Source organism: Neofelis nebulosa, chromosome 8 (genome assembly GCF_028018385.1).
Source record: "Neofelis nebulosa isolate mNeoNeb1 chromosome 8, mNeoNeb1.pri, whole genome shotgun sequence".
NCBI lineage: Eukaryota > Metazoa > Chordata > Mammalia > Carnivora > Felidae > Neofelis > Neofelis nebulosa.
The window spans coordinates 61,934,089-61,951,786 of record NC_080789.1 but is presented as its reverse complement, the minus strand read 5'-3'; the positions used below and the strand labels follow the sequence as shown (position 1 = coordinate 61,951,786).

The window sequence follows — 17,698 nt, the reverse complement described above, 5'->3', positions numbered from 1 at the left end:
CTTCCTCTCTCCCTGGCTCGTAACCAAATGATCACACAAGGCTTTTCTGAGAAAAGGCATGAGGTATCGCCTCTCCCCATCTGGGAGGGAGCATCACATTATACACAGAAAGAGATGCACCTGTTTCCAGAGGTGGCATGGGGTAGAAAGAGCTCATAAAGAGTCCCAGATTGTTGCAAGAAAGATAATAATTTGATGGGGTTGAAATTAAATGTCCAAATTGAGGCTGCTTATGAAATTTAAACGGGGTGGGGAGAACATGGGGTGGGGAGACCAGAAATAAGAAGGAAAAAGACAAAGAAAGAGAAAAACACACACGATACAGTAGACAAAGGGGAGAAACCATAAAAAACACAGACACACAAATAAAGACAGAAGCTGAGAGAGGAGGGAGCCAGCACCTGGAAAGCAAGATGTTACAGCTGCAGAGGGGGTGGGGGAAGTAGGAGAGCAGAGGCAGGGAAAGAGGAAACAAAGGCCGAGGAGCCAAGGACCAGACCTTTCCCCTCCCACGCCTTCAGCCCGTCCCCAACTGTAAGAAGGAGGGTTCGAGAGGTTTCTCACTCGGTCTTTACCTGCCCATCTCTGCCAGAGTAAGAATCCCCAGTGCCTGTATGGCACGCTCACCACACCAGGTGGCCCCAGCTTTTGCCTTGTGCCCCCACCCTCCTCCACGGGTCACTTGGGTAGCAGCTTGGCATGTCCTCAGGATGTAACGGGTTCCCCTCTTGCACATGCTCATGTGCAGCAGCCCTCGACAACCGGGGCTCCGGCTCCCCTCCAAAGGTAGAGGCTGCCAGGGGGCCCCGCTTCCTCTAACAGACCACGTGCACTCAGCAACCCACCTAAGCACAGAGCCCCACACTCGGTCCTCCAAGTTCCCCTGGCTGTCAGTGCCGCATCGATCTCACTAGCTCCGCAGCTCTTTAGGGGAGACAAAGGGGGAGGCAAAACAGCCCGGCTCCGGGCTTGCCCAGCACACGGAGAGGCAACATTCCTGGGAGAAGAGTTATGAGCAATGATGAGCTCATCTGAATGAGGGCCAGGCGGGCGTACCCCCTGACACACTGGAGGAAAACAAAAAGCAAGACGCAGTTGTTTAGGAGCGGGGGCGCGGGCGTCCAAACCCCGGAGCCGCGCCTTCTGCGGGCCCTGGGCAGAGACAAAGTGGCGCGAGGGTGCGGGAGCTGCTAGGAAAGGGAAGGAAGGGGGCAAGCAGTCCCAGGCTTCGGAGGTGGGAAATAAATAATGTCCAGAAGGGGCTGGCTCTGAAGTGGACCAAATGGCTCTCCTGTCCCATGTTTATGGGGTCATGGACCATTAAACCAGCCAACCTACAGATGTCTTCATAAGACTTTACGAGATTAGGCTGGGGAGACCCTATAACTCAGCAGCAAGAAGGGAAAACGAGAGGGAAGAATTGCAGATAAGAGATGTGGAAATGAGGCCTCAGCCTTCGGGGGGGCGGGGGGGCGGTTGCAGTTCAGTGGGAGGAGGTCTGGCTTCTGGAACCTCTCTGGCTTCCTCACCCTACTTTGGTGAGAGTTTCTGCCTGTCTCCATTAGATTGAAAAGTGCATCAGGCTTTTACTAATTAATAATTATAAACTATTATTTAACATACTTTCCTCCTAATCCAACTTCCAGTTGCTACCTACCCCCACCCCACCACGTTCCTGACCCACAATCAGGTCCTCAGAAAAACAGTTTCTTTGGCACTTGTGAAGCAAATCAGAAAAGATAATAAAATAGCTATATTTACAAGCTCACGCACATTGGGATTTTCAAGCCTGATTTAGATGGTCAGTATGGTTTTCCACAAATTTTCATAACCAGGAGCAGACTCTTCTGGGGGTCCCTGGGAGGCTGAAGGCTAATATTTACTCTCTGGGCCACTAGCATAGCGCCGAGTGCATCCAGAGACCAGGAAGGCAGTCTGAACAGGTTATTAGGGAATAGAATAGGGAACAGGATACATGGTCTCTTATTCCCTCAGGCTTGCGCCACCCTGTGGCGATTTGCAGAAAGTCAGAGACCAACTATCCTCAGGAAAAAAGCCCTTGTTCTGGAAGTCTCGCAGCTCTTTCGGAAAGGCATTTGTGACAACTAGTTGACATTCCAGGGCCCAAGTTAAGGAAGGGTGTCAGACCCACATCTTCAAAACCACCACTCAGGATCCATATTTGAAAAGCAACCATTTATTAGAACCAATACAAGAGTATGAAAAGAGGGAAAAGAGGGTGGAAGAGGGGGAGAGAATGAGGTCTGCATCAATGTCAGTTGTGGAAACACATAAATTGCCTACTTTTAAACATTTACATTTAAAAGGCGAACATATATATATATCACTTATCCTAAAAAAATAAAAAAAAATGAAAAGCAGACATGTTTGGCTGAACTAAAACCAAGAAACACAACCAAAACTCCCCCACAAACCAAAAAGATCCATAGAGAATTCAACTTCCCATTTTTCCACTTAGAAATCTGGCTACCAAGTGTGATGTGTTTTGTGACTCAGGATGGGACAGAGTGCGGAAAGAAGCCCAGCCTCTTGAGTCTCTCGGATCCCATCCTGTTGAGAAAGGGCAAGGGCTGCTGGGCCACGGGTGAGTCAACTCCTGGCTACTTGGCAGGAGGCAGGAGGTCAGACTGTGCGCTCTCCACCCTCCAGGACTCCACAGAACCACCTGGTGCCGCCAGCGCTGAGTGAACAAAGTCCACAGAGCGCGGAGAACCGGAATGTGACTGCAGCAAGGGGCCAGGACCTTGTGCTTTTCCATGGGTTACACATCTAGGGCCAAGGAGAGGGGAAAGGAGAAAGAGCCCTGTGGGGAAGAGGAGCTGGCTGAGCCCACATCTGGGCAAGTAGCAATAGTGTCCAAAGTTTTCCCAAACCAGAGGAAAAAGAGGTCAAGGTCAGATTCAGACTGTGGACACTGAGAAAAAGAGGACAAATGAGTACAGTAAGTTGGATGAAGCTTTAAGGAGTATCACTGCCTCATTCTGAGTGTTAAATGTATCTCTAGACAAAAACTTTCCCACAGTGGCTCTTTTTTGGTAGGGGATGGACAAAGTGGTTATGTTTATTGAACCAGCTGGTTCCTATGGAGAGGCGAGGGTGCAGTGATTCCATTCAGGGGGCAATAAAATCAACGCTATAAATTCAGCCCACTGTGTTCATTTTGCTCCTGAGACAGCTGGAGTCTGCTCCAATCCCATGGGGAATAGGACCTTAACACCCAACCTGCAGAAACAAGCAATAGCGTCCCTGCCTCGTGGTTCCCTAATCCAATACTCTTGGGTCTGAAACAGCCTCTCTTCGTGGATGCAAGACATAGAAAATACTAAGTGCCTTCCCCCATGACATCCTAAGTCTGGACTATTAAGACTCCAACATTCACAAAAACACTGTCAACATCTGAACTAGCAGCTTTGATGAGGGGTGGGGGTGGGGGGGCAGAGAACTTGCCGAGGTCACTGGCAGTTCCAACCTTGGGACAGCTCAGTGAGGACTAAAGCCCGTGTCAGGCCTAGACTTTAGACTTCGGCTCAAGGCATCCTCCAGCGAGGACCCTATGGTACTCTACCAACTTTGATTTACAATGCCTCACAACACCCCTGTGAGGTAGGTCAGTATCATTAACCCCATTTGACAGATGGGGAACTGAGGCATTGGAAGGAGTGACTTGCCCAAGGTCAGCCATTATGAATCAGTTGAGGAGGTTGGCACACGTAGTCAGCATCCACTCAATTCTTGTTCCACTCCCCAGGGCATTTTACTTCTTAGGGCGCACTTGCAAGCAAAGGAAGTCAGCAGGTACACCATACACTGCAAACTAGATGATCTCCATCAACCCACAAGTATTAACAGAGGGCCTATTCTTTATCTGGCATAACACAAGGAAGCTTGGAGACACAAACTGCTTCTGAAAGCCACGTGTTAATGGATATTCTGCAAATAAAATTCCATTTCAAGCATTAAGGGCATGAATTCTTTCATAAAGAAATATTCACTTTATCGTGAAGGACTAAGTCACGCTGATTTCCCAGAGTTCTGGGTGAGAACCCCTACTCCTAAATCCTGAAATTCAAGAACAAAACCTCATTTAAACAAGAACCTTGTCCCCAGCAGTGATCTTGATCGTGCATGGAGTTGCAAGGTTGGGAGGGGAGAGGGTGGGGGGCAAGATTAGCAACAACAGTGCCGGTGGCAGCAGCAGTCCCTATGGGACGAGGCAGGAGGCAGGGATCCTTCTGCTGCCACTGTCCTTCCCCTCAATGGCCACAAGGCATCTTTCCAACTTTCTGTCCCAGCCCAACCTCAGGAGTTGCAGTATCTTCATGAATGGCTCTCAAAATTAAGGATGTGAATGGTGACCCCTAGTTTTCCATTCAGGGAGAAGGGATAAAGTGTTCTCTAGAACTACTTGTAAGACTCTCGTAATATTCTTTAAAATCCTGACAGGGGCCTAACTTTTTGACAAAAGAAAGCTAAAAGGAAAAGCACTTTCCCCCCTCCTTTGGACTACGGCTGGACTCTGGTAGTAATGATTAAGACCCTTGTCCTAAAACTAGGGGGAAAAAAACTAAATACACAGTCAGTCCTAGCTTTGAATCAAATCCTAAAGCTACTGGAAACTGCAAAACACGGACTTGAGCCTTAAAAGTGCTGTGACACAATTAAACTCTATCTTCTCGGGTCTCCTTAAAGAATCTCCAGGCAGGAAGCCCCTCTTTTCCTCTGTGCCTCCACTCACAGTAGCCAGAGTAGCTGGACTCTTAACATACCTCAGAAGCTCAAAGAATGATTTGCCAACACACATGGTATAATGTCCACCAGGGTTACTCTAATGCCAGGAAGGACCGACCATCCCAAGATCTAAATATACACCTTTTTTTACTCCTGACCAACACTGGACAAGCCCAGGTGATGGTAATATTCAAGACTGATTAAAATGACAATGACAGTTCAGGTTCAGTCTGTTTGGAATTCCTCAAAAAGTGTGATGAACTGGCCACTGGCGCCTAGATCAACTGTGAGGTCATACTTGTCAATGCCAGGGGACACAGACAGCTTTAGCGCGCGCGCACGCTCGCTCTCTCTCACTCACACACAAACAGACTGGCAAGATAAAAAGTTCATTGCATTCAATTTAGCCTAATTTCTTGATAATAGTTTCCTATTAGATTTTCCGATTAATACTGATGGCTCTTACCTAGGCTGTGATAATTAGGTTTTGATCTATTGTGACATTAATGATCACAATCAGTTGACTTTGAAATTGTCTTAATTAATGGCTCTTCCCTCCTCAGCTGCCTCCAGTGCAGGTTCTATCCCCTCCCCCCACCGCCGTGTTTTAACTCTTTCTTACTGATCCCAGAGACAAATAGCAGTGGAGGATCACTTCCCATAAACCAAGATTTTAAGCTATTTTAAAACATTTCTCTGACAGAAGAACAATACGAGATGACGAAATGAGGATCCGGATGAAAAGGCAAGAGAATGTGCTGTCAAGGCATAGAAAAAACTCCATGTTAGAAAACCACCAAAGTCAAGCATGATGTTATAGAGTGGCAATGACAAGTTGAAGTCACTCTAAAAAGACAAGATGAGGTAGTTTACAATTCAAGAAATCCAGCACAAGCACAAAGAAATTAGAATTGTCTTTATGAAGCTATCCAAAGAACCTGCACATTGTAATTTTCCAGAACAGTTACTCTTCATTCCTGGGAATTCTACCAAAGTTAGTCAATTCTCAGTTACCCAGGCAGCGAAAAGTATCTTTTTCTTGTGGTTATACGGTTCAGAACGGAGAATTTTCTTATGGTTAAACTGGTTCTTAACAGGGCTAGGCCTCACCCTCGACTTCCCTAGATTAATTATATCCGAAACTTCAGGGTATGTGCATTTCTAGGACAGAAATCACCACCCTGTAGTGTTAAATAAAACTACACTGCACAGAATACATGGCTCACATGTTAGATGTGCCCCAAGCCTTCTCTGTGGCTAATTTCTTGTCACTGAAAAGTATGTCCTTGTTTCAGACTTAAAGCCAACCTCACGTTAATTCTTCCAAAAGGGATGAGAAAATGAAAAAGGTGTCAGCAACTCTGATGGCAATAAGTGTTACAGAACCCACAATAATGTCACCAACACCGAACTGGATATGCAACACAGATAATACGCTTTCCACAAACAAGGATTCACTAGATCTTAAGAAATACTTTGGCAAAGAGCCTAAAACAGGGATCAAAATGAGGGGTTCTCAATCCCCACTCACCTGTTTTCTCTCTCAGCGACAGCATTTCTAACCAACCTTCAGTTATCCTTATCTTCTGGAATAAAGCAAGTCCTTGTTGTAGTCCATCTATGGCCAGTTAGCTCAGTTCATCCAAGGTCACAGGTCTTTTCCACATATGAATCAACTGTCACCTTCCTACTGCCCCCAAGCCAGAAACGTGTCCCCATTTATGGTATTTATTACACTGAACTATTCACAATCAGTTCATCCCACATCAGCATCAAGGTTAAGGCCAGAGACTGCGTCTTCTTGAACTTTGTACCCCCAAGGCCAAAAAAATGCTTGTTGAATAAAAAGAATGTTGACGTACACTCAGGTGGCTGGAATATGGACAGTTCAATACAAATCCACTATTATTAATTGGGTGGGGACACTGATTTCTGAGCATATACTCCTGGATGCAACGCTGGTAATATCTCTGTTTTTGAAAACGTAACTGTTACAATTAGCGGTAAAGCCAGCATCAAACTCGAATACACTGGATCCAGACCATTCCTCTCTCCACCCTGCCACAGGTATGTTTACCTGGCGGTTCGATTACAAAGGTACAGATCGCAACAGTGTGATTTTTACTCTAAGAATCTAAACCAAAAGGATGGAATCATGGTGCAAAATGAGCTTTTCCTTTGACCTCATTTGTGAGAAACAACTTCCACATTTCAAATCTGATGACATAACCCTTCCTGGGGTTCTCATGGCATTGCGAAGTAGTATTTTAGGCCCTCAAATTCAAACCCTAAGGGCAAAAACTGCTCCCCAGCCCAGACACAAGATAGATCCCTCTGACCTCTGACCGTACCTTAGGTGAGCTAGACTAAATGCCAACCCAACAGAATCACAAGATGAAAATCCCAAGCACCTTCCCAAAAGCCCTAGGATCTGACCTGAACAGATGGAAAATGGCCTCCAGGAGGCCAGCTACAGAACAGAAATGAAGAGAGTTAAGAATAACCTAACTGCCCAAGCTATGGAAACAGGACTAATCTTTCATCACCAATCAAAAACAGTTCACAGATATGGCTGTAAGACAGCCAAGGACCACCTAGACTTGTGAGCATCAAGGAACACCACCGGCTCAAATGCTTCCTTGAGCAGATGAAAACTGGACTGCAGAGGGAAAATGATACGGCCCTCTCCAGGTTAAAAATGGGTGCTTCCATCAGGACCGATGTTCCTAACAGCTAATCCTAACATGAGGGCATTGGCCCAGAGCTCAGGGCTCAGAAAAGCAGCTACCCTGACCTTGGTAAACTCTGCTGGGCAAGACTCTGCTACTTTCTGTGGAAAGGAAGGTCCTTGAATGTTGATTACAAGAAGAAATTCAGCATCAGAAAGAGGTTTTGAAACAAGACTAAACACAGGAAAAACATATTTCGAGTACCTGAGACCTAGATGTTTAGGAGTGCTTAGCCCATGGCTACTGACTCTTCTGAGGAGAAAGCCCCATGAAAACAGGTTTCCCTTTGAGGCTGCAATTCTGCAAGGGCCAGCACAGCTACTCAGCACTAACAAATGCCGGGGGCACAGGCGGGCATCTGGTTTCCTTTCTGTTGAGGGCTGAAATCAATACTGGCCCCTGGCTCCCTACATTCCTACCGAAGCAGCTGTGGGTAGTCAGGGAAAACAACAAAAATCGTGCTGGCAGCACTCAGTATAAGACCATGATTCAATAAACTGTGAACAGAAAACATGGAGTGAAGAGTAAGGTTTTAAAGGGCTGATGAGTTGTAGATGATACTTCCTTTGTTAAAAGAAAATCAGGTTTTGATGAGTATCTTAAATATTACCTATAACCACGGCAACCACATGCCCCAGGTTTCTCGGGACCAATCTCAGCACAAAATAATTCCATGGTGTTCTTTGTCCAATGCTAGGTCTTGGTCTTAAAAATACTGTCACTGTAGTTTACAGGCCCACTGCTCCTGGGAGGCACACTGGCTACATGGATAAGGGGTGATTTTCTCCACCTGCAAATCAACAGACCCAGATCACCTCCTGAGGGGCTCTGGCCTACTTTTGTCTTATTCTTGTCTACCCTAATTGATATTCTTGGCTCTTTGTAGGACAAATTTGTTTCCTGACCATCCTTTCTTTCTTTTAGATGCCCATCAGATTAAGTACTAAGCAATTATCTAGCACTTGATCTAGACCTTGAATTCTTTCAGAGTAAAGAAAGATGGAGATAAAAACTCCTACCCACTTGAGCTATGGGTTAGGAGTTCTCACCCAATCACATTACCATTCAGAAGGATTTTCCTGGATGACTTAAACCAAAAGCTTCATTGTTCCAGTCTGTCATGTCACTGCAGCAACAGCTGTCTTCTCAACTGTGCAGTATAATTTTTGACATAATTTATACAAGCACACAGAATTCAATCAGCAGCTGAGCAGGAAAGCAATGGTAACAAATGCTATGAATGGGTATATGATTTGCATATTATTCAGCTCATCTGTGGACTGGAGCAATCTATCCATTCCCCCGATTACTCTGAATCATCTAGAAATGGCTGAATGCTCCTGGCCAGACAGCTACATGCTTTAAAAATCAAAAGCAACAACGAAAACAACCTCAATGGCTGGTGAACTCTAGAGTTAAGGCTATTTCAAGCATTTATTCTTAATTCCTCAGCTTTGGACTGGGACACAGATGCTCATAACCCTGCTATTTCCTTACTTTTAGTCTTGTTTCTCTAGCCACCCTCCCCCCCCCCCCCCCACCTGAAAGAAAATGGTTAAAGAGAAGTAGGGCATTTCTTGGGGCACAAAGGCAGAGGATATGGTAATAATCTCTCAATATAATGGCAAAGCAGGAGGAAGCCAAAAGTGAAATCTTTTGCTGAGTAGGGACAGAAGGTTTTGCCAGCATGCTAATGCCAGGGCCTGTCACTCTAAGGTGATAGTCTTCCACAGAAATGCATTTTTAAAAATAAGATACAACAAAGAGTTTGAGGGTGGAAAAAGGGAAGAGTATTATAATACTTTGGGGACTCTTGGTGGCAAATCCAGGAGTCACAAAGCAGGAAATTTAGGACTATAAACACGATGAATATTTAAAATTTGATGTTGTGGCCATGGCTCCCCTCCAAGAATTCCCCACTGAAAATAATGGCATGGAGGGGACACTTGGGTCCACGGAGAAGTGAGAGTCAGGTCTGAAGCCTCTTTGGTAACAGGAATGCTTTGGGAGGCCACAAAAGTTGGCAGGGCTGGAGGGTGCCTAGCACCTTGGCACAAGCAAGCACCAGGCAGTCACTCACACCTACATAAATATATAGTCCAAATGTGAGGGATGGAAGGAAATAATACATATATACCATATGTGATAATAAAGACAATTATATCCTACCCCATCATCCTCATGTACTAATAGCTAAAAATCTCCACAGTTAACATTCTTGTCGTTGTATGACCGACTACACCACCTTGCAGAAGTAGAATCAAGGATTGCTAAGAAACAAGGCCAAAAGTCCTGGAGCTAAGAGTGCCTTGACAAATTTGAGTGTAAAATTTCAAGTCCTCGAAAGGATGGAGCTATTCTGGGAGGATGAGTGGGGATGAACAACAGAGGGTGGCCCAGAAGACCACACCAGGAACCCTGTATTCTACTGGGTAGAGCTGAATGAGGTTGGGAAAGCCCCAACAGGTAGGCAGTTGCTATTGGCTTTTTAAAAAGATGGGAACATCTTTTCCATCCCAACATCTCAAAACAAAAGCTAGCTGGTCATCAACATGTTCTAAGAACCAAAGCAAGAAACCAAAATTCATCATCATTATAACAAAATCCCCCAATCTAAAAAGCAACTAACCCTGAAAAGATCAAGACTCTAAGATGTTTAAAAAGTTAAAACTCATCTTGAGGTCACAGGGGAGCAGAAGGAAGAGATCAGGGCAAAGGAAAAAATTGTGGGAATTACACACAGTATGTAAATGCCTGGTCTTCACAGAGAGACACTTATCATGAATCAGACCATCAGTTATGTTACAAGAGAACCAATACCAACATTTCTCCTGTGGAGCACAGTGATAAGCACATTTTTTATGGATGTGTTTAGGATAGAACAGGGTGGGCAGAAGGGAGAGGAGGCAGGGAAGTGAATGTATTATATACAAAGAGAAATGACAGAGACCACCCCCTCCTTTAGCTCTTTGCTGTTTCTTTCTCTTTGTTTTCCGCGTCCTCAGGATAGGCATGCCACGTCAGTCTCTCTTCATAAAATGCTATCACAATCTGTGGACATTTTACATTAGCTTCTTTTGCAAGAACCAGGTCTGCTTCATCTGTGTCTTTCCTGGAGAGAGAGAATACAAGACTTAGAAGGAGAGGAAGTAAGAATGAGAGATAATCTATCTAAACCAAGGTTTATGTTGTTATATGGATTTAACAGACTTGATTTCCTCTCCATCTTGATTTCAAGGTGAGAAGGACCCTAACAGCTCAGTATTTTCAAGGAGAAATTCAAGTAAATAAAAATTACCAGGGAGTATCATTTAACTACCACATCAGACAGAAACAGAAGTCTTCAGCTAGAACTTAGATGAAAAACAGAAGGCTTAATCAAAAGGCTGAAAATGAAATTATATAAATTTCGCTCCTGTAATTCTGATTTGTGTGTATGAGCATGTGAGTGAACACACGATCAAACCTACATTCAGTCCTATTGATTATGCACAGATTGATCAACCCAGTTTCTGGATCATCTGAGTGAAAAGGTCTTAACCTTCCTCATCTTGTGGCCTTTTAAACACTCATTGTCCTTTTGGAGAGAACTATGGATTGGAATAATAAGAAAACAGAAATTTAAGTCAGCAACAGTACTTATACAAGGGAGAATAAAGGAGAATGTAAAATTTAGTCACTAAAATGAAATGTAGGAATTAACTGCAAATCTCAATTATCCAAGTTTACAAAGGCTCTACTACCATGTAGGACAGAAAAACACAGCAAGTCTTAACCAGGATTCCAAATCGAGAAAAAAAATATTTTAAGTTAAAATTCCACCGACACGTGAGCAAAGACAACTACCTCCTTTTCTAGAAAACGGAGATATTTAATTCATAGAGGTAAGTATTACAGATGAAAAGAGGAGGGGAAAACACACAGCTCAGAGCAGATACTCAAATTTGGACTGCGGTGGGGAAAAAAAGCTAGTTAATATGTGAATGTAAATCGTGTAACGCATATGGCTGAGTGGAAAAAGCAGTCAATACAGCTCCTTACTTCTGACAGAGTATAATGATTCTTCAAATCTAGGCTTCTGGGTAATTTACCAGCAAAATTTCGATCAGATAAAATATTAAACCTTTTGATTCTACAACTTTTAAGGTAAATTAGCTTCCTCAGCAGCAATGCGGCATGAAGCCTCGATCTAGAGACCAAGCTTAAATCACAAGCCCAGAATACTTGGAAACAGAGAGGTGGTGAGGGCCACACCATAAATCACCCTGTCTTTAAGAAACCAAATTGAGGGGAAGTAACTACACTTTCCTCTAAGAGATATTCCCTCCACCGGATGAAATAACTTATGCTTTGGCTAGTATTAGTCTTAAAGCTTTTTGTTGAGATTATTTTTCTCTTTTAGACATCATTCAGTTGTTTTGATCCTCAGTGATGGCAGAAAGCCTCACTCAACTCCCATCTCATGGCCACAGGCTCATGGTCTGATGGTAAATGATTCAGAACTGTGTAAATAAATGGTTAGGTCATGTCTACAGGGTTCCTACCTAAAGCTACCTTAGGTATTGGGGCTAATGTAATTTGGCTTAATACCAAAGCTTGGGAATATCTTAAATTCATTCTCGATCTTAATTCCCGTTAATACTAATAGGTGATATGAGCCAAAGATCTTTGACAATCAAAATTCTTTGTTGGGGAATACTCGGTCTTCCCTATCTTCCACACAAACTCAAGCCACTGGCAAAGAAACACAATTGTACACTGAGGCCCAATCTCTCTCACCATTTCATTAGGAACATTAAATCGCCACAGGAATCTGTCGCCCCAATGATCTTTTCTGGTTCCAGTCCTCTCTCAAAGCCCCGAGCGATATCATTGCTCTGCTATAAATAGAAGATAAAGAAAGTTTACAGCTTGGAGAAGAGTAAAAAAAAAAACCCTGTTTCTCAGCTCAACAAAGCACAACCTAAGTTCATTTTGTCACCAATTCAAAGAATTCTTAGAACTTAAGAAATACAATAGTGGGCCAGCCAGTGACAGTGATGCTAAGAGATATTTTTGTAAGAAGATGCAGTTGTCTTTCTAATACTCCTTCACAGGATTAGGAAACGGCCCCCAAAACTCTTTCATATCCCGTAAGACATCCTGAAATCATCATCTAGGAACTCATCTAACCCTGTAATCAAACCTCCTTGATATTATGAATTGACTACCCCTACAATGCTGCTTCCAAGATGATAAACAAGTCCATGCTTACCTGAACTAAACCCTTTTTTCGCTTTATAAACTTCAAATATACCACGTCTTAATTTTTTAGACATTTAGTTTAACAGTGACCAATATTTCTAATACTTTTTTTTTTAACATAGTCCTCTATATGTATGAAAGAACAGCGGTAAGAATGATTCAAGGCAGTACCATAAAACAGCAAATTTCTTTCAGAGCTCACATACTGCAATACCCACATGCTTGGAGAAGAGGGCCTGGTCTATGCCCATCCCCTCCTGAAGGAGAGAACAGAACTGTTCATTAGAGAACAGAACTGGACAGCGATTTAAAACAAACTGATCATTTTCTAGATTACTCAAACTTGGCCAAAATGTAATCATGCAATCAAGACAAGAGTACACCCGACTCAAGGGTGATGGCACTGGTTGCGAGCAACATGGTGAAATTTTAGACAAACCAGGTAATTTTAAAAACCTTATTATAGAAAATAATGCAAGCTTATCTAGTGGCAACATAAAAAAGATTTAGAAAGACTGCCCAAATGAACTAAATCTCTGATGTCTGATTTTCATAATAAAATCTCTTTGATCTGATATTCACCCTGCTTTTTTCTGAGATACAAAGTATTCAGGATCCAGGTGGTCCCCAAAGATACCAGAACCCACACTGGGAAGGAAATTCCATGCACAGATCAGGGGAGATACTGACTCAAAACACAGCCTCTTTTGGGGGCGCTTAAGGGGAGGAGGTTCCCAGATGTGCACACAGCTGCTCACAGCTGGAATGCTGGCGCACGAACTGAGTCGTAAATCATAGCTGGCGGCTGAAAACAGTTTGCCACATAGGGAGGGAAGGGAAGAAAAATGTTCAAGCTGCTGAAAAGGAGCCGAGGCGAGGAAAATGCTAAAATCATCACACAGGCAGTAATCTTAAATCAGGCATAATGCCAACTAACAAATTTCTTCTGCAGTGGTCTAAAGAAAGAAACGTAATCCCCTCCTGTATCTTTAAAACATACAATCACCTATCTTTCTGGCTGCCTACCTGACAGCCGGGAGCACTGCTGAGAATGCTGTCAGGGGCCCCAGATGAACATTACAATGTAAGGGACGTGTGGGGGTTGTTTTCAAGGTCAGTGGCATCAGAACCTGGCCTCAGAAGACAACTCTCTATGCTGGCCAGTAGGTCTAAGCCAGATTGTTCCTTTTCAAAAGGACAGAAACCTTACGTTGAGGAAAAACAAACTATATGGCACAAATGGCTAGTCACAAGTCTTACACTGTGCCATTTGGTCTCTTTACTTACCTAGAAAATGAATCAAATGACAAAAAAACAGAATACAAAGGACTAATAAAAAAGGGAAAAAAAAAAAAGAACCAAGTCTTAGCTCCTTAGAGAAGGGAAGGCATTCTCAAATCCTCATCAGTACACTATACCATAATGATATACACCCCTCACCAGAATAGTTTTAAAAAATAAGGTTGTAAAAAATAAAATTAATCAGGGAAACAAATAAGGAGACAAACACAAACCCAGAGTCCACTTTCACTTGTAGCTTCCAATCTTTCACTCTTATTTTCAATTCTTTTGGAATGCTGATCTCCCATTTTCTCTATCACTTATATATAGGTCTTTGATGCCTAGGGTCCGACCCACAGAAATCTAAATGTAATTGGTCTGGGGTGCATCTTGGGTACTGGATCTTTTCTTTTTTTAAGCCCCCCCCCCCACCCCTGGTGATTCTAATATGCAGCCAGGGCTGAGAACTAATGTTCTAGAAAAATGGGTACCAAGTAGAATGAAGATAAATAGAGACGCTTATGGCAGTGATGCTGAAGATTCAGAAGTGGACTTATGCTTTTATTTTATTAAACGTTAAAGGTATGATAGATACATCCTTCACCACAAAAGGCTTCATAACCTTGAAATAAACGAGTGGAAGCTGGTGGGGTGTGTGTGTATGTATGTGTGTGTACACAGATGAAAAAAGAGCGGTAAGAACAGTGCTTATGCTAGTTATTTGAGAGCTGAAGATCAGAAGGATTAAAGCAACTGAATCAAACCAATATTTCATAAACACACTTTCCAAACTGAACAATAAAAAGATTCAAGAGATGAAAATTAATTTATTTGGAATATGTAGAATAAGATCAAAAGAGAAAATACCCATGCCACTGAACTGTACACTTTAAAATAGTTAACTGTATGTTATGCAAATTACACCTCAATTTTAAAAAGTGAGAGAATATAAAAGTTTGAAAATAAGTGCTACCTTTGGAACAAAAGGAGAAAAGTAAAGTAGTAAACATTTTAAAGCCCTTTTTGTAGACTTAAAAATGTCAAGTCCCTCCCCATCTAAGATAACCTAGCTGCCTTACTCATGGAAAAGACAGGGAGTGGCTGGCTGCCTGTTTTAGAGGGATTTAATTTTGCCACCTTAATACAATTCAGTGAAACGCATACAGTATTACATTTCTCACTCAGCCAGGAGGGGGCGCTGTAGTCAATAAACATATCTCCCTGGAAGCTCTTTTGTTCAACAAATTACCTTGCAGACCATCCTTAGAAAAGAAACAACCATAATAAGGCTGGGGGGGGGGGGGGCGGCGGGGGGAGGGCGGGCGAGTGGCAAAACAATTGTTTGTGGGGAAAAGGGAAAAGGAAGCTTACCTCTCTCTTTTTTTTGGATTTGATATCATCAGCATTGTTCGAGAAATTGGATTTCCTCTTGTTACTTTCTGACTTCTCCCTGGGTTTGTTATTTTCACCCTCCTTCATCTTCTTATACTTTTTCATAAACTCAGAAATTAGCTCAGGGCAATCCAAATTTTTCTCAGGTTCCCAAGTATTGTGCTCCCTGGGCACAAAGAATGGAAAGAAAAAGAAAAAAAAAAAAACAGAAAGAATGAGGGGGAAAAAAAATCAAATGCTTTCTTAAAGACAAGTAGGCAAAACGAAAAAAAAACCCTATACTTAAAAGAGATAATAAATTTGATCCCAGGATCTATCCAAGAGAAATGAAAAAATATATCCACAAAGAAACTTGCACACAATTACTTATAGCAGCATTTTAATAGCCAAAGACAGAAAACAATTCAAATGTCCATCAACTTGTGAACGGATGAATAAATGCAGTATATCTACACATAATAATACTATTCAGCAACAAAAGAAACGCAATACTAATTAATACATGCCACAATATGAAAGAACCTCAAAAATAATAAGCTGAAAGAAACCAGATGCAAAAGGCTATATATTATTGGATTCCATTTATATGAAATGTCTACTAAAGACACATTTAGAGACAAAAAGCAGACCAGTAGTTCCTCGGGGCTGAGGTTTGGGATTAACTACAAATGAGTTCAAGGGCATCTGGGGAGATTATGGAAATTCTAAAAGTTGAGTGTGGTAATTAATAGTGGCTACACAACTCTATGAATTTACTAAAATTTGTTGAATTGTACATTTTCAATGAATGAATTTTATGGTATGTAAATTATACCTCAATAAAGCTTTTAAAAACTCAAACACGAATTCTGCTTTTAAGTGGCAAAATGTGATTTCATACCTATGAGAATCCTAAGGAATAACATAGTAAGACCTGCACCCCCAGTTTACACTAACTTTACTAACACTAATTTTACTTATTTTGAAGAAATATCAACAATTATTGAAGGACTGAAAATAATTATTAAGAAAAAAGGTAGTGACGGCTTCAATCATTAGAATATAGGCAAATGGTAGGAAGACAACTCAGAAGTGGGATTTGGAATGTTTTATTCAATGCTATGGATTCAAGACTACTGTTACTAGTCAAAATACATTTTTATATTAATAAAAAAACCCAAACTGAATAAATGAGTTTAATTAAACTTGGATCATGGGAGTCCCATTAAGAGAAAAACAAACAGTTATTATTCACAAAGTTGTTCTATGTATTCCTGGCATGGGTTTTGGAAAACCAAACTACCAACTGCATCAGAAGCTTATGGAATCAAAGCATGAAATGTACCTACATGGGAAAAACCAGACCAGGCATCCTTTTCACTCCTAGCCAGTGGCAGAAGTTCTTTCGGTTAACAGAGTATTACTAGTTTATATTAAAGTACACCTAAAAATGTATTTTAGTTGTAGGATGATTAATGATTATATGTGAATGAAAATGATTTAAATGTAGAAAATGATTTCTACAATCCTTTCACTGACTTGGGAAAAAATTTAATGTATGCACTATCATTTTAAATATTGTTTTTTGTTTTTTTTTGTTTTTTATTTATTTTTGGGACAGAGAGAGACAGAGTATGAATGGGGGAGGGGCAGAGAGAGAGAGGGAGACACAGAATCGGAAACAGGTTCCAGGCTCTGAGCCATCAGCCCAGAGCCTGACGTGGGGCTCGAACTCACAGACCGCGAGATCGTGACCTGGCTGAAGTCGGATGCTTAACCGACTGCGCCACCCAGGCGCCCCTAAATATTGTTTTTTAAGGTGTCTTTAGATGGGCATGGTTTGAACACATGCCAGAATAACTTGACTTAAGCAGAATAATGGAAAAATCTGGTATTTACTCTAGATTTAAATAACCTTCTGCAAAAAGAGCTTGAGAATAAGACAAAATGTATTTCAAAATCATCTGAGCTAAAACTAGAAAAGACTCTCCTTCATAGCTCTTCTTTCAGCAAAAAACAAAAAACCACCTCATACAGTAACTTTCCCCCAAATCCACAAACCATATAGCTTACTATCCCAGAAGAAATTAAGACACCAAAAGCAAGAGGCATGCCAACACTGTGACACAACTAGGCAGACATGGGGGGATAGGAGAGAGTCTCTACTGACAGCAAGGCAAGCCGGTCCTGTAATGCTATAATAGGTTTATCTCTTCTACCATATTAGTATTGCTGCTTCTACATCAACCAATTTTCCCCCAAAAGACAGCATGATATAATTTAAAAAGAGCCTGGGCCATCAGGGCCAAGAAATCGGATACTGG

At 42.2% G+C, this 17,698-nt stretch overlaps 1 protein-coding gene across 7 annotated transcripts in view; it reads right to left on the bottom strand.

Moving 5' to 3' along the window:
• Positions 1-2,177: 2,177 nt before the first annotated feature.
• CBX5 (chromobox 5) overlaps positions 2,178-17,698 on the bottom strand; it is a 45,837-nt gene continuing 30,316 nt past the window's right edge. For 6 of the 7 annotated variants that reach the window (XM_058742522.1, XM_058742526.1, XM_058742523.1 and 3 more), the window contains 3 exons: positions 15,375-15,561; positions 12,258-12,358; positions 2,178-10,590 (listed from right to left, as the gene is read on the bottom strand). In XM_058742522.1, the coding sequence (XP_058598505.1) occupies positions 10,440-10,590; positions 12,258-12,358; positions 15,375-15,561 (439 nt within the window). In that variant the 3' untranslated portion in view covers positions 2,178-10,439. The remainder of the gene's footprint in view (positions 10,591-12,257; positions 12,359-15,374; positions 15,562-17,698) is intronic. The other variant, XM_058742528.1, reaches the window with a different exon arrangement.